At 48.9% G+C, this 21,559-nt stretch overlaps 1 protein-coding gene across 50 annotated transcripts in view; it reads right to left on the minus strand.

Moving 5' to 3' along the window:
* LOC118362145 (phosphatidate phosphatase LPIN1-like) overlaps positions 1-21,559 on the minus strand; it is a 55,549-nt gene that overhangs the window by 25,571 nt on the left and 8,419 nt on the right. For all 50 annotated transcript variants that reach the window (XM_052485982.1, XM_052485987.1, XM_052485980.1 and 47 more), the window contains exons 3-7: positions 11,717-12,039; positions 11,071-11,187; positions 5,309-5,401; positions 4,920-5,034; positions 3,899-4,505 (exon numbers count right to left, since the gene is read on the minus strand). In XM_052485982.1, the coding sequence (XP_052341942.1) occupies positions 3,899-4,505; positions 4,920-5,034; positions 5,309-5,401; positions 11,071-11,187; positions 11,717-12,039 (1,255 nt within the window). The remainder of the gene's footprint in view (positions 1-3,898; positions 4,506-4,919; positions 5,035-5,308; positions 5,402-11,070; positions 11,188-11,716; positions 12,040-21,559) is intronic.

The following is a 21,559-nucleotide window of genomic DNA, read 5'->3' on the forward strand; positions in this document are numbered from 1 at the left end:
CAGACATGAAACTAATGGCTGAGACATTCATATCTACAGACATGAAACTAATGGCTGAGACATTCATATCTACAGACATGAAACTAATGGCTGAGACATTCATATCTACAGACATGAAACTAATGGCTGAGACATTCATATCTACAGACATGAAACTAATGGCTGAGACATTTATATCTACAGACATGAAACTAATGGCTGAGACATTCATATCTACAGACATGAAACTAATGGCTGAGACATTCATATCTACAGACATGAAACTAATGGCTGAGACATTCATATCTACAGACATGAAACTAATGGCTGAGACATTCATATCTACAGACATGAAACTAATGGCTGAGACATTCATATCTACAGACATGAAACTAATGGCTGAGACATTCATATCTACAGACATGAAACTAATGGTTGAGACATTCATATCTACAGACATGAAACTAATGGCTGAGACATTCATATCTACAGACATGAAACTAATGGCAGAGACATTCATATCTACAGACATGAAACTAATGGCTGAGACATTCATATCTACAGACATGAAACTAATGGCAGAGACATTCATATCTACAGACATGAAACTAATGGCTGAGACATTCATATCTACAGACATGAAACTAATGGCTGAGACATTCATATCTACAGACATGAAACTAATGGCTGAGACATTCATATCTACAGACATGAAACTAATGGCTGAGACATTTATATCTACAGACATGAAACTAATGGCTGAGACATTCATATCTACAGACATGAAACTAATGGCTGAGACATTCATATCTACAGACATGAAACTAATGGCTGAGACATTCATATCTACAGACATGAAACTAATGGCTGAGACATTCATATCTACAGACATGAAACTAATGGCTGAGACATTCATATCTACAGACATGAAACTAATGGCTGAGACATTCATATCTACAGACATGAAACTAATGGCTGAGACATTCATATCTACAGACGTGAAACTAATGGTTGAGACATTCATATCTACAGACATGAAACTAATGGTTGAGACATTCATATCTACAGACATGAAACTAATGGTTGAGACATTCGTATCTACAGACATGAAACTAATGGCTGAGACATTCATATCTACAGACATGAAACTAATGGCTGAGACATTCATATCTACAGACATGAAACTAATGGCTGAGACATTCATATCTACAGACGTGAAACTAATGGTTGAGACATTCATATCTACAGACATGAAACTAATGGTTGAGACATTCATATCTACAGACATGAAACTAATGGTTGAGACATTCATATCTACAGACATGAAACTAATGGCTGAGACATTCATATCTACAGACATGAAACTAATGGCTGAGACATTCATATCTACAGACATGAAACTAATGGCTGAGACATTTATATCTACAGACATGAAACTAATGGCTGAGACATTCATATCTACAGACATGAAACTAATGGCTGAGACATTCATATCTACAGACATGAAACTAATGGCTGAGACATTCATATCTACAGACATGAAACTAATGGCTGAGACATTTATATCTACAGACATGAAACTAATGGCTGAGACATTCATATCTACAGACATGAAACTAATGGCTGAGACATTCATATCTACAGACATGAAACTAATGGCTGAGACATTCATATCTACAGACATGAAACTAATGGCTGAGACATTCATATCTACAGACATGAAACTAATGGCTGAGACATTTATATCTACAGACATGAAACTAATGGCTGAGACATTCATATCTACAGACATGAAACTAATGGCTGAGACATTCATATCTACAGACATGAAACTAATGGCTGAGACATTCATATCTACAGACATGAAACTAATGGCTGAGACATTCATATCTACAGACATGAAACTAATGGCTGAGACATTCATATCTACAGACATGAAACTAATGGCTGAGACATTCATATCTACAGACATGAAACTAATGGCTGAGACATTCATATCTACAGACATGAAACTAATGGCAGAGACATTTATATCTACAGACATGAAACTAATGGCAGAGACATTTATATCTACAGACATGAAACTAATGGCAGAGACATTTATATCTACAGACATGAAACTAATGGCTGAGACATTCATATCTACAGACATGAGTGACAGTTTGAATAAAAATTCTGTCACCTAAACTGACATATATATTCTGTCTGTCCTCTCCTTCCAGGTAATGGTTCAGCTACTCAAACATGCCTCTCCATGAACACTGATTACAATAACATATAACATATGCCGTTCAGCAGACGCTTTTATCCAAAGCGACTTACAGTCATGTGTGCATACATTTTACATATGAGTGGCCCGGGGAATCAAACCCACAAATCTGGCGTTGCAAGTTCCATGCTCTACGAACTGAGCTACACGCTCAACCAACTGAGCTCCATGCTCTACGAACTGAGCTCCGCGCTCTACCAACTGAGCTCCATGCTCTACGAACTGAGCTCCGCGCTCTACCAACTGAGCTCCATGCTCTACGAACTGAGCTCCACGCTCTACCAACTGAGCTCCATGCTCTACGAACTGAGCTCCGCGCTCTACCAACTGAGCTCCATGCTCTACGAACTGAGCTCCACGCTCTACCAACTGAGCTCCATGCTCTACGAACTGAGCTCCGCGCTCTACCAACTGAGCTCCGCGCTCTACCAACTGAGCTCCATGCTCTACCAACTGAGTTCCATGCTCTACGAACTGAGCTCCGCGCTCTACCAACTGAGCTCCGCGCTCTACCAACTGAGCTCCATGCTCTACGAACTGAGCTCCACGCTCTACCAACTGAGCTCCACGCTCTACGAACTGAGCTCCACGCTCAACCAACTGAGCTCCATGCTCTACGAACTGAGCTCCGCGCTCTACCAACTGAGCTCCGCGCTCTACCAACTGAGCTCCATGCTCTATGAACTGAGCTCCACGCTCTACCAACTGAGCTCCATGCTCTACGAACTGAGCTCCGCGCTCTACCAACTGAGCTCCGCGCTCTACCAACTGAGCTCCATGCTCTACGAACTGAGCTCCACGCTCTACCAACTGAGCTCCATGCTCTACGAACTGAGCTCCACGCTCAACCAACTGAGCTCCATGCTCTACGAACTGAGCTCCGCGCTCTACCAACTGAGCTCCGCGCTCTACCAATTGAGCTCCATGCTCTACCAACTGAGCTCCATGCTCTACGAACTTAGCTCCACGGTCTACCAATTGAGCTCCATGCTCTACGAACTGAGCTCCATGCTCTACGAACTGAGCTCCACGCTCTACCAACTGAGCTCCATGCTCTACGAACTGAGCTCCATGCTTTACGAACTGAGCTCCATGCTCTACGAACTGAGCTCCATGCTCTACCACCTGAGCTTCAAGCTCTACCACCTGAGCTCCAAGCTCTACCACCTGATCTCCAAGCTCTACCACCTGAGCTCTACACTCTACCAACTGAGCACCACACTCTACCAACTGAGCACCACGCTCTACCAACTGAGCTCCACGCTCTACCAACTGAGCTCCACGCTCTACCAACTGAGCTCCATGCTCTACCAACTGAGCTCCATGCTCTACGAACTGAGCTCCATGCTCTACCACCTGAGCTTCAAGCTCTACCACCTGAGCTCCAAGCTCTACCACCTGAGCTCCAAGCTCTACCACCTGATCTCCAAGCTCTACCACCTGAGCTCTACACTCTACCAACTGAGCACCACGCTCTACCAACTGAGCTCCACGCTCTACCAACTGAGCTCCACGCTCTACCAACTGAGCTCCACGCTCTACCAACTGAGCTGCATGCTCTACCAAGTGAGTCATACAGGACACCCTAACCCTGAATGTGACACTGAAATAAACCAGATCATTACAGTAACATACTTGTAAGCTGCGTACCTTTCCTCTTAGATGGGGAGTCTGTGTGTCTGACCGTGTTGTCCCTATGGCACCCCTCATCCAGTTCTGACAGCATCCTGGAGGCCACCAGTCCCTCCACCTCTCTACAGGCTGCCCATACTTCCTCCATGTCTTCTCCAGGCCAAGACCTTGCCCCACACCCGGCCCCAGACCCAGCCCAAGACCCGGCCCCAGACCCAGCCTCAGACCCTGCCCCAGACCCTGCTCCAGACCCTGCTCCAGACCCTGCTCCAGACCCGGCCCCAGACCCGGCCCCAGACCCTGCTCCAGACCCTGCCCCAGACCCTGCCCCAGACCCTGCTCCAGACCCGGCTCCAGACCCGGCTCCAGACCCTCCTCCAGACCCGGCCCCAGACCTTGCTCCAGACCCGGCCCCAGACCCGGCCCCAGCTATGTTGTCTTCGGGCTGTGGAACATACAGGGTGAGGGACGGGGGGGCGCTGTCTTTTTGGCTCTGGGACTGGATCGGATCAGAGGGGCCACCGTCTCCAGTGATGGTTCTGAAGTGTGTGCTGTCACACACAGGGATGGTGACAGGGGACATCATCAAAGAATCTTGCATCTGGAACGGAGGGAAGAAGGAGGGCTAGAAGAGGAGAGAGAGAGAGGGAAAGAGAGAGAAGAGAAAGAAGAGAGAGAGCAGGACAGAGCAAGGGAGGGGAGGTAGGGTGTAGATAGGAGAAGAGAGAGAGAGAGAGAGAGAGAGAGAGAGAGAGAGAGAGAGAGAGAGAGAGAGAGAGAGAGATGTGTGGTTAGAGTGAGTGCTAGTGTATTAGCGTGTCCTCAGCTGCTCTCATGGAAGATGATTAAAGAGATTAAAGTCTGAAAACATCAGTCCTGATTTCTGGATCAATGTGTGGACATAATGCCTCCCTTTTTGTGTCCTTTCTTTCCTGTTCTGTCTCTCTGAATCTGTCTCCCCTCCCTTCAACCCCCCACTCTGTCCCCCCAAATTCACCCCCCACTCTGTCCCTCCCCACCTCCCTCCCTCTCTCTGTACCTTGGCAGCTTGTGGCAGCTCTCCCCAGGCCCACATCATCTCAGGGTTGTCTTTGCTCTGATTGGTCAGCTCTGAGTCACTCTTTGGAGTGGAGGGGCTGGAGCCGCCTGGGCTGCTTGGTAACAAGTCACATAGAGGGATGTGATTGGTTGAGCCAGTACTACACTGATTCATGGACATCAACAATACAGTACAAAGTCTCTGCTGGTTCGCATGGTTTTATACTTTATAATGTAGTAAATAAATTGAATTCAATTTGATTAGATTTTTATCAACATGCGCCAAATACAACTGGTGTAGACTTTACAGTGAAATGCTTGCTTCTGAACCTTTTCCAACGATGCAGAGTTTAAAAAAATAATAATACAAAATAAAATAGTTTAACTTACCTGATCAGAGAAGGGAAGAGAGCAGTCTGCTGTGGACAGGAGATGGACAGACCACCACTAGGAGGGATAGACAGAGTATGTTCTATCAGAGGACTGGAGGGAGACAGAGATGGGGAGGGAGAGAGAGATGGGGAGGGAGACAGAGATGGGGATGGAGAGAGAGATGGGGGTAGGGAGGGAGAGAGAGATGGGGAGGGAGAGAGAGATGGGGTAGGGAGGGAGAGAGAGATGAGAGATGGGGAGGGAGAGAGAGATGGGGATGGAGAGAGAGATGGGGGTAGGGAGAGAGGGGATGGGGAGGGAGAGAGAGATGGGGATGGGGAGGGAGAGAGAGATGGGGGTAGGGAGGGAGAGAGAGATGGGGGTAGGGAGGGAGAGGGAGATGGGGATGGGGAGAGAGATGGGGGTAGGGAGGGAGAGAGAGATGGGGATGGGGGAGAGAGGGATGGGGTAGGAAGGGAGAGAGAGATGGGGTAGGGAGGGAGAGATGGGGGTAGGGAGGGAGAGAGAGATGGGGATGGGGAGGGAGAGAGATGGGGATGGGGAGGGAGAGAGATGGGGATGGGGAGGGAGAGAGATGGGGATGGGGAGGGAGATCGAGATGGGGAGGGAGAGAGAAATGGGGAGGGAGAGAGAGATGAGGGTAGGGAGGGAGAGGGAGATGGAGGGAGAGGGAGAGAGAGATGGGGATGGGGAGGGAGAGAGAGATGGGGATGGGGAGGGAGAGAGAGAGGGGGGTGGGGAGGGAGAGAGAGATGGGGATGGGAGGGAGAGATGGGGATGGGGAGGGAGATAGAGATGGGGAGGGAGAGAGAAATGGGAAGGGAGAGAGAGATGAGGGTAGGGAGAGAGAGATGGGGATGGGGAGGGAGAGAGAGATGGGGATGGGTAGGGAGATAGAGATGGGGAGGGAGAGAGAAATGGGGAGGGAGAGAGAGATGAGGGTAGGGAGGGAGAGATGGGGATGGGGAGGGAGAGATGAGGATGGGGATGGGGAGGGAGAGAGAGATGGGGTTGGGGAGCGAGAGATGGGGTAGGGAGGAGGAGAGGGAGATGGAGATGGGGAGCGAGAGATGGGGTAGGGAGGGAGAGGGAGATGGAGATGGGGAGAGAGAGATGGGGATGGGGAGGGAGAGAGAGATGGGGGTAGGGAGGGAGAGGGGGATGGGGATGGGGAGGGAGAGAGATGGGGGTAGGGAGGGAGAGAGAGATGGGGATGGGGAGGGAGAGAGATGGGGATGGGGAGGGAGATCGAGATGGGGAGGGAGAGAGAAATGGGAAGGGAGAGAGAGATGAGGGTAGGGAGGGAGAGGGAGATGGGGATGGGGAGAGAGAGATGGAGGGAGAGGGAGAGAAAGATGGGGATGGGGAGGGAGAGAGAGATGGGGATGGGGAGGGAGAGAGATGGGGGTGGGGAGGGAGAGAGAGATGGGGATGGGGAGGGAGAGAGAGATGGGGATGGGGAGGGAGATAGAGATGGGGAGGGAGAGAGAAATGGGAAGGGAGAGAGATGAGGGTAGGGAGAGAGATGGGGATGGGGAGGGAGAGAGAGATGGGGATGGGGAGGGAGATAGAGATGGGGAGGGAGAGAGAAATGGGGAGGAGAGAGAGATGAGGGTAGGGAGGGAGAGATGGGGATGGGGAGGGAGAGATGAGGATGGGGATGGGGAGGGAGAGAGAGATGGGGTTGGGGAGCGAGAGATGGGGTAGGGAGGAGAGGGAGAGGGAGATGGAGATGGGGAGCGAGAGATGGGGTAGGGAGGGTTGAGGGAGATGGAGATGGGGAGAGAGAGATGGGGATGGGGAGGGAGAGAGAGATGGGGGTAGGGAGGGAGAGGGGGATGGGGAGGGAGAGAGATGGGGGTAGGGAGGGAGAGGGGGATGGGGAGATAGAGAGGGGGAGAGATATGAGGATGGGGAGGGAGGGATGGGGAGGGAGAGAGATGGGGATGGGGAGAGAGAGATGGGGATCGGGAGGGAGAGAGAGATGGGAAGGGAGAGAGAGATGGCGATGGAAAGGGAGATGGCGGTAGGGAGGGAGAGAGAGATGGAGATGGGGAGGGAGATGGGGATGGGGGAGAGAGGGAGATAGATGGGGATGGAGAGGCAGATGGGGGTAGGGAGGGAGAGGGAGATGGGGAGAGAGAGATGGGGATGGGGAGGGAGAGAGAGATGGGGAGGGAGATGGGGGTAGGGAGAGAGGGAGATGGGGATGGGGAGGGAGATGGGGATGGGGAGAGAGATGGGGATGGGGAGGGAGATGGGGGGTAGGGAGGGAGGGAGATGGGGATGGGGAAGAGAGAGATGGGGATGGGGAAGAGAGAGAGATGGGAATGGGGAGGGAGAGATGGGGATGGGGAAGAGAGAGATGGGGATGGGGAAGAGAGAGATGGGGATAGGGAAGAGAGAGATGGGGATAGGGAAGAGAGAGATGGGGAAGAGAGAGATGGGGATGGGGAAGAGAGAGATGGGGATGGGGAAGAGAGAGATGGGGATGGGGAGGGGAGATGGGGATGGGGAAGAGAGAGATGGGGATGGGGAAGAGAGAGAGGTGGGAATGGGGAGGGAGAGATGGGGATGGGGAAGAGAGAGAGATGGGGATGGGGAAAAGAGAGATGGGGATAGGGAAGAGAGAGATGGGGATAGGGAAGAGAGAGATGGGGATGGGGAAGAGAGAGATGGGGATGGGGAAGAGAGAGATGGGGATGGGGAAGAGAGAGATGGGGATGGGGATGAGAGAGATGGGGATGGGGATGGGGAGGGGGAGATGGGGATGGGGAAGAGAGAGATGGGGATGGGGAAGAGAGAGATGGGAATGGGGAGGGAGAGATGGGGATGGGGAAGAGAGAGAGATGGGGATGGGGAAAAGAGAGATGGGGATAGGGAAGAGAGAGATGGGGATAGGGAAGAGAGAGATGGGGATGGGGAAGAGAGAGATGGGGATGGGGAAGAGAGAGATGGGGATGGGGAAGAGAGAGATGGGAAGAGAGATGGGGATGGGGAAGAGAGAGATGGGGAGAGAGAGATGGGGATGGGGAAGAGAGAGATGGGGATGGGGAAGTGAGGGATGGGGAAGAGAGAGATGGGGATAGGGGAAGAGAGAGATGGGGATGGGGGAGAAAGAGATGGGGAAGAGAGAGATGGGGATGGGGAAGAGAGAGATGGGGATGGGGAAGAGAGAGATGGGGAAGAGAGAGATGGGGATGGGGAAGAGAGAGATGGGGATGGGGAAGAGAGAGAGATGGGGATGGGGAAGAGAGAGATGGGGATGGGGAGGAGAGATGGGGATGGGGAAGAGAGAGATGGGGATAGGGGAAGAGAGAGATGGGGATGGGGAAGAGAGACATGGGGAAGAGAGAGATGGGGATGGGGAAGAGAGATGGGGATAGGGGAAGAGATAGATGGGGATGGGGATGAGAGAGATTGGGATAGGGAAGAGAGAGAGATGGGGATAGGGGAAGAGAGAGATGGGCATAGGGAAGAGAGAGAGATGGGGATAGGGAAGAGAGAGATGGGGATGGGGAAGAGATAGATGGGGATAGGGAAGAGAGAGATGGGGAAGAGAGAGATGGGGATGGGGAAGAGAGAGATGGGGATGGGGAAGAAAGAGATGGGGATGGGGAAGAGAGAGATGGGGATGGGGAAGAGAGAGATGGGGATGGGAAGAGAGATGGGGAAGAGAGAGATGGGATAGGGAAGAGAGATGGGGATGGGGAAGAAAGAGATGGGGATGGGGAAGAGAGAGATGGGGATGGGGAAGAGAGAGATGGGGATGGGGAAGAGAGAGATGGGGATAGGGAAGAAAGAGATGGGGATGGGTAGGAGAGAGAGATGGGGATAGGGAAGAGAGAGATGGGGATAGGGGAAGAGAGAGATGGGGATAGGGAAGAGAGAGAGATGGGGATAGGGGAAGAGAGAGATGGGGATAGGGGAAGAGAGAGATGGGGATAGGGAAGAGAGAGAGAGATGGGGATAGGGAAGAGAGAGAGATGGGGATGGGGAAGAGATAGATGGGGATCGGGGAAGAGAGAGATGGGGATGGGGAAGAAAGAGATGGGGAAGAGAGAGATGGGGATGGGGAAGAGAGAGATGGGGATAGGGAAGAGAGAGATGGGGATAGGGAAGAGAGAGATGGGGATGGGGAAGAAAGAGATGGGGATGGGGAAGAGAGAGATGGGGATGGGGAAGAGAGAGATGGGGATGGGGAAGAGAGAGATGGGGATGGGGAAGAGAGAGATGGGGATGGGGAAGAGAGAGATGGGGATAGGGAAGAGAGAGATGGGGAAGAGAGAGATGGGGATGGGGAAGAGAGAGATGGGGATGGGGAAGAAAGAGATGGGGATGGGGAAGAGAGAGATGGGGATGGGGAAGAGAGAGATGGGGAAGAGAGAGATGGGGATAGGGAAGAGAGAGATGGGGAAGAGAGATGGGGATGGGGAAGAGAGAGATGGGGAAGAGAGAGATGGGGATAGGGAAGAGAGAGATGGGGAAGAGAGAGATGGGGATAGGGAAGAGAGAGATGGGGAAGAGAGAGATGGGGATGGGGAAGAGAGAGATGGGGATGGGGAAGAAAGAGATGGGGAGGGGGAGGGGGAGATGGGGATGGGGAAGAAAGAGATGGGGATGGGGAAGAGAGAGATGGGGAAGAGAGAGATGGGGATGGGGAAGAAAGAGATGGGGATGGGGAAGAGAGAGATGGGGAAGAGAGAGATGGGGATGGGGAAGAAAGAGATGGGGATGGGGAAGAGAGAGATGGGGATGGGGAAGAAAGAGATGGGGAAGAGAGAGATGGGGATGGGGAAGAAAGAGATGGGGATGGGGAAGAGAGAGATGGGGAAGAGAGAGATGGGGATGGGGAAGAAAGAGATGGGGATGGGGAAGAGAGAGATGGGGATGGGGAAGAAAGAGATGGGGATGGGGAAGAGAGAGATGGGGATGGGGAAGAAAGAGATGGGGATGGGGAAGAGAGAGATGGGGAAGAGAGAGATGGGGATGGGGAAGAAAGAGATGGGGATGGGGAAGAGAGAGAGATGGGGATGGGGAAGAGAGAGATGGGGATGGGGAAGAAAGAGATGGGGATGGGGAAGAGAGAGATGGGGATGGGGAAGAGAGAGATGGGGATGGGGAAGAAAGAGATGGGGATGGGGAAGAGAGAGATGGGGATGGGGAAGAGAGAGATGGGGATGGGGAAGAAAGAGATGGGGATGGGGAAGAGAGAGATGGGGAAGAGAGAGATGGGGATGGGGAAGAAAGAGATGGGGATGGGGAAGAGAGAGAGATGGGGATGGGGAAGAGAGAGATGGGGATGGGGAAGAAAGAGATGGGGATGGGGAAGAGAGAGATGGGGATGGGGAAGAGAGAGATGGGGATGGGGAAGAAAGAGATGGGGATGGGGAAGAGAGAGATGGGGATGGGGAAGAGAGAGATGGGGATGGGGAAGAAAGAGATGGGGATGGGGAAGAGAGAGATGGGGAAGAGAGAGATGGGGATGGGGAAGAAAGAGATGGGGATGGGGAAGAGAGAGATGGGGATGGGGAAGAAAGAGATGGGGATGGGGAAGAGAGAGATGGGGATGGGGAAGAGAGAGAGAGACAGATACAGATACAGAGAGAACCATACGCAGGTCTTTCATTCTACAAAGGCATCCGACAAGATCCTGCATGAGTACAACAACCAAACTGTTTATTATTCTGTTCAATCTTGTGGGTACATGTGTGTGTGGGTGTGCATGCATGTGTGTGGGTTGGGTCATGTGCATCTACCTCTGCGAGTGTGCCCAGTCTGCGTCAGGGTGTGTGTATGTTGTGTTCTGGGTGTAGGTGCTGCTCAACACACTGGCCTTAGGCCCCTGCTCTTCATCAAACTCTGGAGTAGAGGCCCTGAGACAGAGAGAGACACAAATATATTTAGAGAGAGACAAAGAGAGAGAGAGATGGAGACAAAAAAAGAGAGAGAGAGGAGACAAAAAGAGAGAGAGAGACATTAACAACAACAACAACACACACATCAGATGAATGAGAGAGAATAAGGAGGGTTCGACTGAGAGGCCCACGGTCATTACTCCACAGAGACAGAGAGCATTGTGGGAAAGATGAGTTACTGGAGCGTTTCCAATATGGAGGACACAGAGCTAGCATTCACACACACACACACACACACACACACACACACACACACACACACACACACACACACACACACACACACACACACACACACACACACACACACACACACACACACACACACACACACACACACACACACACACACACACACACACGCGGAGGGGGGGGAATTCACCGGAGACCACAAAAAGGTATCTTGCTGTTTTTTTTTCACACACACGCGTGCGTTGTACAGGAGTGTAAATAGTGTTGATGTAAAGACTATATGTACTGTAATCACCTGCTGGAGTTGTTATCGTGCTCTTGCTCCTCGTCAGTGCTCATATCGATGGTGAACATGTCCTCATCCTCTGAGTGCTCCCCACTCTCTTCCCGCCTACCACCTCCGCTCTCCCGCGCTTTCTTCCTCCTCTTCCTCCTCTTTTTCATCATCATCCCTCCTCCTCCTCCTCCTCCTCCTATGGTCTGCTGGGAGCTCAGGGTCTGGACCGAGAGGGAGGCGGGGTCAGAGAGGCGAGACATACCCTTCCCCAGCTGGGCTTCCATTAGCTCCACCCCATGGGACACAATAGGTGACGTTGCCAGGTAGGACGGAATCCCTTCCTTTTGGGGACAGAAAATAGAAAACAGGAAGTGAGGTCATGATGAAAGATGAATGACTTGTTAAGTAATCAGCCCTGGAAGTACATTTTGACCAAATATTATAAGATAGTAGAACATATTCAGCTCTTCTAATCTTCAAGGTACACCAGGTGAGTAGACTGACTGGCCAATCAGTAACATGAATAAGCCAATGAACTATCCGATTCTGATAAGCAGTAGCACGTGAGTCCTCCAGGCCTGCAGTTGAATAGTCCTAACCTGCAGATACAAGATGGCACCGATGGAGATGGCAGCATCGCGACTAGCTCTTAAGCAACTCTGCAGTATTTTGTTTGTTTATGCACAATTGTTTACGTTAATAGCTCATTACATACACCCGGGAAGAACAATTGGATATTAGAGCGACTGTAATTGACCAGAACTTCCAGCATTACGACCAGGATTACGACTTCCCTGGAGCGGATCCTTTGTTTGCTCTCCCCAGAACAATTGAACTAATTCCAGAGGCTGACCCAAAACAACGCAGGCGGAGGAGAGGTACTCAAGGCGGTCTTCTGGTCCGACTTAGGAAGCGTGTACACCACCCACCGCTCCTGAGTATTCTACTTACTCATGTCCAATCCCTGGATAATAAAATGGATGAGCTCAAGGCGAGAGTTGCTTTTCAGAGAGACACCAGGGATTGTAACATACTCTGCTTCACGGAAACATGGCTCTCTCGAGATATACTGTCTGACTCTGTAAAGCCAGTTGGGATCTCAGTACATCGCGCCGACAGGAACAAACATCTCTCCGGGAAGCAGAAGGGTGGAGGTATATGTTTTATGATCAACACCTTATGTTGTAACTGTGATAACATACAGGAACTCAAGTCCTTCTGTTCACCTGACCTAGAATATCTCACAATCAAATGCAGACCGTACTATCTTCCGAGATAATTTTCATCAATAATAGCCACAGCGGTCTATATCCCCCCCAAGCGGACACCACGACGGCCCTCAAAGAACTTCACTGGACTTTATACAAACTGGTAACCACATATCCTGAGGCTGCATTTATTGTAGCTGGGGATTTTACCAAACAAATTTGAGGAAAAGGCTCCCAAAAATCTATCAACATATTGATAGATGTACTCGCGCTGCTAAAACTCTCGACTGTTGCTATATTACTTTCCAGAATGCATATAAGGCCCTCCCCCGCCCTCCATTCAGCAAATCGGACCACTATTCCATCTTGCTCCTCCCCTATAGGCAGAAACACAAACAGGAAGCACCCGTGATGAGGACTATTCAATGCTGGTCTGGCCAATCGGAATCTATGCTTCCAGATTGTTTTGATCACGCGGACTGGGATATGTTCAGAGTAGCTTCAGATAATAATATCAACACATATACTGATACGGTGAATGAGTTAATCAGGAAGTGTATAGGAGATGTTGTACCCACTGTGACTATTAAAACCTACCCCAACCAGAAACCATGCATAGATGGGAATATTCGCGCAAAACTGAAAGCGCGAACCACCGCATTTAACCAGGGCAAGAAGACTGGGAATATAGAAGAATACCCTAGACCCACTTCAATTTGCTTACCGCCCCAATATATCCACAGACGATGCAATCACCACCACACTGCACCCTGCCCTGTCCCATCTGGACAAGAGGCATACCTATGTAAGAATGCTGTTCATTTACTATAGCTCAGCATTCAACAACATAGTACCCTCCAAGCTAATCATCAAGCTCAAGGCCCTGCGTCTGAACCCCGCCATGTGCTACTGGATCCTGGACTTCCTGACAATTCACCCCCAGGTGGTGAAGGTAGGAAACAACACCTCTTCGCTGATCCTCAAACAGGGGCCACACAAGGGTGCGTGCTCAGCCCCCTCCTGTACTCCCTGTTCACCCATGACGGCGTAGCCAAGCACGCCTCCAACTCAATCATCAAGTTTTCAGATGAAACAACAGTAGTTGGCTTGACTACCAACAACGATGAGACAGGCTACAGGGAGGAGGTGAGGGCTCTGGGAGTGTGGTGCCAGGAAAATAACCTCTTACTCAACATCAACAAAACAAAGGAGATGATCGTGGACTTCAGGAAACAGCAGAGGGATCAGCAGTGGAGAAGATGGAAAGCTTCAAGTTCCTCTGTGTACACATCACTGACGATCTGGAACGGTCCACCCACACAGACAGTGTGGTGAAGAAGGCACTGTCTTCAACCTCAGGAGGCTAAAGAAATTTGGCTTAACAACTAAAACCCTCACAAAATTTTACAGATGCACAATTGAGAGCATCCTGTCGGGCTGTATCACCGCCCGGTACGTCAACTGCTCCACCCACAAAGCTCACCAGAGGGTGGTGCGGTCTGCCCAACGCATTACCGGGGGCAAACTTCCCGCCCTCCTGGACACCTACAGCACGCAATGCCACAGGAAGGCCTAAATGATCATCAAGGACATCAATCACCCGAGCCACTGCATGTTCACCCCAATATCATCCAGAAGGCGAGGTCAGTACAGGTGCATCAAAGCTGGGACAGAGAGACTGAAAAAGCTTCTATCTCAAGGCCATCAGACTGTTAAAGAGCCATCACTAGCACATCAGAGGTATATATAGACATAGACTAGGAATCACTAGCCACTTTTAGAAATGGATCACTAGCCACTGTAATTTTGTTCCGTATCCAGCATTACTCATCTCATGTGTATATACTGTACTCTATACTATTCTACAGTGTCTTAGCCACTGTAATTGTGTGTAAATATAGCATCACACATCTCATATGTATAAACTGTATTGTATTCTATACTACACCACTGACTGTTAAACAACCATCTCAAATTTATTTATATAGCCCTTCGTACATCAGCTGATATCTCATTAGAGGCTGCAGCCAAAAGAAGAAACCTAGCATAGATTAGCAGTCCTCTTCTGGCTGTGCACTGGTGAAATAACAGCATCACCAATTTAATAAACTGGAAATGAAACACGAGGCACACGGTCCTAATTCAGTAAATAATGCATCTCCAGGTGGACTGGGGACAGCAAGGAGTCCTATCTTGCATCTCATATGTATAAACTGCACTCCACACTACTGTATCTTAAATACTGTCACTTTAATTGTGTGTAAATATAACATCACCCATCTCATGTGTATATACTGTACTCACTTTAATTGTGTATATACTATTCCACTGTATCTTAGTCACTTTAATTGTGTGTAAATATAGCATCACCCATCTCATGTGTATACTGTATCTGTCACTTTAATTGTGTGTAAATATAGCATCACCCATCTCATACACTACTGTATCTTAGTCACTTTAATTGTGTGTAAATATAGCATCACCCATCTCATGTGTATAAACTGCACTCCACACTACTGTATCTTAGTCACTTTAATTGTGTGTAAATATAGCATCACCCATCTCATGTGTATATACTGTACTCCACACTACAGTGTCTTAGTCACTTTAATTGTGTGTAAATATAGCATCACCCATCTCATGTGTATATACTGTACTCTATACTATTCCACTGTATCTTAGTCACTTTAATTGTGTGTAAATATAGCATCACGCATCTCATATGTATAAACTGCACTCCACACTACTGTATCTTAGTCACTTTAATTGTGTGTAAATATAGCATCACCCATCTCATGTGTATATACTGTACTCTATACTATTCCACTGTATCTTAGTCACTTTAATTGTGTGTAAATATAACATCACCCATCTCATGTGTATATACTGTACTCTATACTATTCCACTGTATCTTAGTCACTTTAATTGTGTGTAAATATAACATCACCCATCTCATGTGTATATACTGTACTCTATACTATTCCACTGTATCTTAGATCCATCCTTATCTTAAATCCATTCATAAACTTAGATGTACGTGTATTTTGGTATATGTTGTGATATTACTTGTTATATATTACTGCACTGTCAGAGCTAGAAGCACAAGCATTTCACTACACCCACAATAACATATGTTAAATATGTGTATGAGACCAATAAAATGTGATTTGATTGGATGTGTAGTAAGATAGGCTGCAGCTGCAGCACCCTCCAATACTGTCTGAATAGGAGGTCTATCCCTGTGAGGGATCTAGGGGTTCAGGAACACACACAGATGGTAAACATTTCTCTGCTAAGGAAATACACTAGGAACACATGTGGTGTGTGTGTGTGTGTGTGTGTGTGTGTGTGTGTGTGTGTGTGTGTGTGTGTGTGTGTGTGTGTGTGTGTGTGTGTGTGTGTGTGTGTGTGTGTGTGTGTGTGTGTGTGCGTGCGCGCGCGCATGTGTGGTAGCAGGGAGCCTAGCAACCAGTAACAGAAAGGTTGGTGGTTTGAATACCCGACAAGGTGAAAATCCTGTTGATGTGCCCTTTAGAGAGGCACTTACCCCTAATTATCTCCAGGGGTGCCGTACTACTATGGCTGACCCTGTAAAACAACACAGTTCACTCCACCTATCTGGTGTTCGTGACAATAACACATCTGTGTGTATATCAGGGGCAACTAGATTCAACCGCGGGACGATTTTTGTCGAAGCGGATGGTCGAGGGGCAGGAACATAATTATACAAATTTGTACACTGCAATTGACCACAACTAAGCCTCAGAAGAGATTGTATTGGAAAATAACTTTTTAAGTTCATTAACTTTTTAAGTTCATACCTTGATTACATTGAGACATACAGTCTGGGAATTCATGAACAGATTCTCTGAATTCAACTCGTTTTCACCCTCAACGTTCTCTATATCTATATATACTGAACAAAAATATAAACGCAACATGTAAAGTGTTGATTCCATGTTTCATTAATGGATCCCAGAAATGTTCCATATTCACCAAAAGCTTATTTCTATAAAATGTTGTAAACTCATTTGTTCACATCCCTGATAGTGAGCATTCATCCACCTGACAGGTGTGGCATATCAACAAGTTGATTAAACAGCATGATCATTACACAGGTGCACTTAAGTCTGATGGAGGCCACTGTTCTTGGGGACCTTCAATGCTGCAGACATTTATTGGTACCTTTCCCCAGATCTGTGCCTCGACACAATCCTGTCTCGGAGCTCTACGGACAATTCCTTTGACCTCATTGGTTTTTCTCTGACATGCACTGTCAACTGTGGGACCTTATATAGACAGGTGTGTGCCTTTACAAATCAGGGCCAATCAATTGAATTTACCACAGGTGGAATCCAATCAAACTGTGGAAACATCTCAATGATGATCAATGGAAACAGGATGCACCTGAGCTCAATTTCGAGTCTCAAAGCAAAGGGTCTGAATATTTATGTAAATAAGGTATTTCTGTTTTTATAAATTTGCATAAAGTTCTCAAAACTTGTTTTTGCTTCGTCATTATGGGGTATTGTGTGTAGATTGATGAGAAATTAATTGTATTTAATCCATTTTAGAATAAGGCTGTAGTGTAACGAAATGAGGAAAACGGGAAGGGGTCTGAACACCTTCCGAATGCGCTCATCATTTAAAAACCTGAGGCAATGACTATCAAACTACACTACACACTGACACACACATGTATACACATGCAGTCAAATGCACATGCCCACAGAGAAGCTAATAGCAGACCAAATAAATGGCTGTATGGACAGACATATTAGCAGCCAGCGCTCTGGACACAAGATGTCAGGTCACATCATTCATCTTAGCATCCTGAAACCTATATCATATTCATGATATTCATGATGCCCTGTCCACATGGGTTTATAACACACTGTATTCTTTATCCAAATAAAATGGACCACTCAGAGGGTAGACACGGTGAATCAGGGAGAGGACAGACCCCTGAACGTGTGTGTTTGTGGTGTGTGTGTGTGCGCGTGCGTGCGCGTGCGTGCGTGTATGTTGTGCAGTGGAATGTAGAAAAGGGATTTTTTTGTCCATAAATAGGGTTGTTATTTTTGGCTGGGTCAAGAGGAGGGTTTATCCCAGAGGAGAAACAACATCTGTACAGTACAACCAAAACACACACTGTAAACTGAAGAACTCACTGGACGTGGAAAAGATATACAGCCACTGTCAGGAACAGCTCAATAGTGATACTTAGAACCTGTTTCTGCATGAAATCCCTCGGGGGAGGGAGGGGAGAGGAGGGGAGGGGAGAGGGGAGGGGAGAGGAGGGGAGGAGAGGGGAGGGGAGGAGAGGGGAGAGGAGGGAGGGGAGGGGAGAGGAGAGGGGGAGAGGAGTGGAGAGAGGGAGGGGAGAGGGGTGAGGAGAGAGGGGAGGGAGGGGAGAGGGGAGGGGAGAGGAGAGGGGGAGGGGAGGGAGGGAGGGGAGGGGAGGGGAGGGAGGGGAGAGGAGGAGAGAGGAGGAGGAGAGGGAGGGGAGGGAGGGGAGGGAGGGGAGGAGGAGGGAGGGAGGGAGGGAGGGAGGGAGGGGGAGGGAGGGAGGGAGGGAGGGGGAGGGGAAGGGGGAGGGGAAGGGAAGGGAAGGGGAGGGGAGGGGGAGGGGGGGGGGGGGAGGGGGAGGGGGGGGGGGAGGGGGGGGGAGGGAGGGAGAGGGGGGAGAGGGAGGGGAGGAGGGGGGGAGGGGAGGGAGGGAGGGAGGGGAGGGAGGGGAGGGGGGGGAGGGAGGGAGGGGAGGGGGAGGGGAAGGGGGGAAGGGAAGGGAAGGGAAGGGAAGGGAAGGGAAGGGAAGGGAAGGGAAGGGAAGGGAAGGGGGAGGGGAGGGGAGGGGAGGGGAGGGGGAGAGAGGGGGGGAGAGGAGAGGAGAGGAGAGGAGAGGAGAGGAGAGGAGAGGAGAGGAGAGGAGAGGAGGGGAGGGGAGAGGGGAGGGGAGAGGAGAGCGGGGAGGGGGTAGTAAGGAAAGGAGATATGAGAGGAAAGGGGCGGTTGTAGCAGGGAGGAGAGAAGAGGACAGTTGAGAGGAGAGGATGTAGCAGGAAAGTGGGGTGGAGGGAGGAATGGGAGTCCGACAGTCACGACAGCCCAGTTAAACAAAACCCCAGATTATAACAGCTCTGGTTTAATCCCTTACTGGAGAAAAGACCAAGCATCATCCCTCTATCCCTTTATCATCATTCTTCTCCTTCTACCTCACCATTATTCATTCTCTCCTCACCCATCTCTCCTCTCCTCTCCTCTCCTCTCCTCTCCTCTCCTCTCCTCTCCTCTCCTCTCCTGTGTGATGTTATTACTAAGGCCTGAGCGCTCGGTGGAGCAGTTCATCTGAGAGCTCAGAGAGCCACATACTAGATGATTAATAGAGTGACAATAAGAGTGAGGTAGTTAATTTATAAAAACACAATCTGTAAACTTTACTTCAAACAGAACTGTTCAATTTGGCATTTCCCCTGACTAAAGGTTCTGAATTGAGTTTACATTTGCTGATCCTAGTAAATGTCATTATCGTAGGATTATAGGATTATAGAATCTATGAGATCTATTACAGGATTCTTTCTCGCCTCCTGTCGCCTGAGATGGTGTCTCAAAGTTCACACTTGCACACTATTTAGTATGCATGGCTTAGGTGTATGCATGGCGGGTGTATCACTTCAAACTAAGTAGTGTGAGATCACATAACTGGGATTGAGTTTCTATTTTAAACCTTTTGGCCATGACCCCTGATTGTGTGTGTGTGTGTGTGTGTGGCCTTGTCTGGACATGGAGTCCATTCTCTTCCCATCCTGTCTAGGATCCAGTTACAGCATGTGTCCTCATTGTTTGTTTCCAGGGAACACTGCTCACATTACTGAACATGCACCAAGTCAGTTCACTAGGCTACATTCAGTTCACTAGGCTACATTCAGTTCACTAGGCTACATTCAGTTCACTAGGCTACATTCAGTTCACTAGGCTACAGTCAGTTCACTAGGCTACATTCAGTTCACTAGGCTACATTCAGTTCACTAGGCAGTTCACTACAGTCTTAGAAAGAAGTTTAGATTTATCCTTAAAAGGTATCTTTGGCTGTCTCCATAGGAGAACCATTTGAAAGAACATTTTTGGTTCGAGGTAGACCCCTTTTCAGTTCCATGTAGAACCCTTTACACAGAGGGTTCAACCTGGAACCAAAACAATTTCTACCTGGAACCAAAAAGGGTTCTACCTGGGCCCAAAAAGGGTTCCCCTCTCTCTCTCTCTCTCTCAATTAAACTCCATAAAATGTCAATTCAATTCAAAGGGCTTTACTGGCATGAGAAACATTTTTTATTTTTATTTTCACCTTTATTTAACCAGGTAGGCAAGTTGAGAACAAGTTCTCATTTGCAACTGCGACCTGGCCAAGATAAAGCATAGCAGTGTGAACAGACAACACAGAGTTACACATGGAGTAAACAATTAACAAGTCAATAACACAGTAGGAATAAAGAAAAAAAGTGGAGTCTATATACAATGTGTGCAAAAGGCATGAGGAGGTAGGCGAATAATTAAAATTTTGCAGATTAACACTGGAGTGATAAATGATCAGATGGTCATGTACAGGTAGAGATATTGGTGTGCAAAAGAGCAGAAAAGTAAATAAATAAAAACAGTATGGGGATGAGGTAGGTAAAAATGGGTGGGCTATTTACCTATAGACTATGTACAGCTGCAGCGATCGGTTAGCTGCTCAGATAGCAGATGTTTGAAGTTGGTGAGGGAGATAAAAGTCTCCAACTTCAGCGATTTTTGCAATTCGTTCCAGTCTCAGGCAGCAGAGAACTGGAACGAAAGACGGCCAAATGAGGTGTTGGCTTTAGGGATGATCAGTGAGACGGATGGGTGTTGCCATCGTGACCAGTGAACTGAGATAAGGCGGAGCTTTACCTAGCATGGACTTGTAGATGACCTGGAGCCAGTGGGTCTGGCGACGAATATGTAGCGAGGGCCAGCCAACTAGAGCATACAAGTCGCAGTGGTGGGTGGTATAAGGTGCTTTAGTGACAAAACGGATGGCACTGTGATAAACTGCATCCAGTTTGCTGAGTAGAGTGTTGGAAGGTATTTTGTAGATGACATCACCGAAGTCGAGGATCGGTAGGATAGTCAGTTTTACTAGGGTAAGTTTGGCGGCGTGAGTGAAGGAGGCTTTGTTGCGGAATAGAAAGCCGACTCTTGATTTGATTTTCGATTGGAGATGTTTGATATGAGTCTGGAAGGAGAGTTTACAGTCTAGCCAGACATCTAGGTACTTATAGATGTCCACATATTCAAGGTTGGAACCATCCAGGGTGGTGATGCTGGTCAGGCGTGCGGGTGCAGGCAGCGAACGGTTGAAAAGCATGCATTTGGTTTTAATAGCGTTTAAGAGCAGTTGGAGGCCACGGAAGGAGTGTTGTATGGCATTAAAGCTCGTTTGGAGGTTAGATAGCACAGTGTCCAAGGACGGGCCGGAAGTATATAGAATGGTGTCGTCTGCGTAGAGGTGGATCAGGGAATCGCCCACAGCAAGAGCAACATCATTGATATATACAGAAAAAAGAGTCGGCCCGAGGATTGAACCCTGTGGCACCCCCATAGAGACTGCCAGAGGACCGGACAGCATGCCCT

Source organism: Oncorhynchus keta, chromosome 29 (assembly GCF_023373465.1).
Source record: "Oncorhynchus keta strain PuntledgeMale-10-30-2019 chromosome 29, Oket_V2, whole genome shotgun sequence".
NCBI lineage: Eukaryota > Metazoa > Chordata > Actinopteri > Salmoniformes > Salmonidae > Oncorhynchus > Oncorhynchus keta.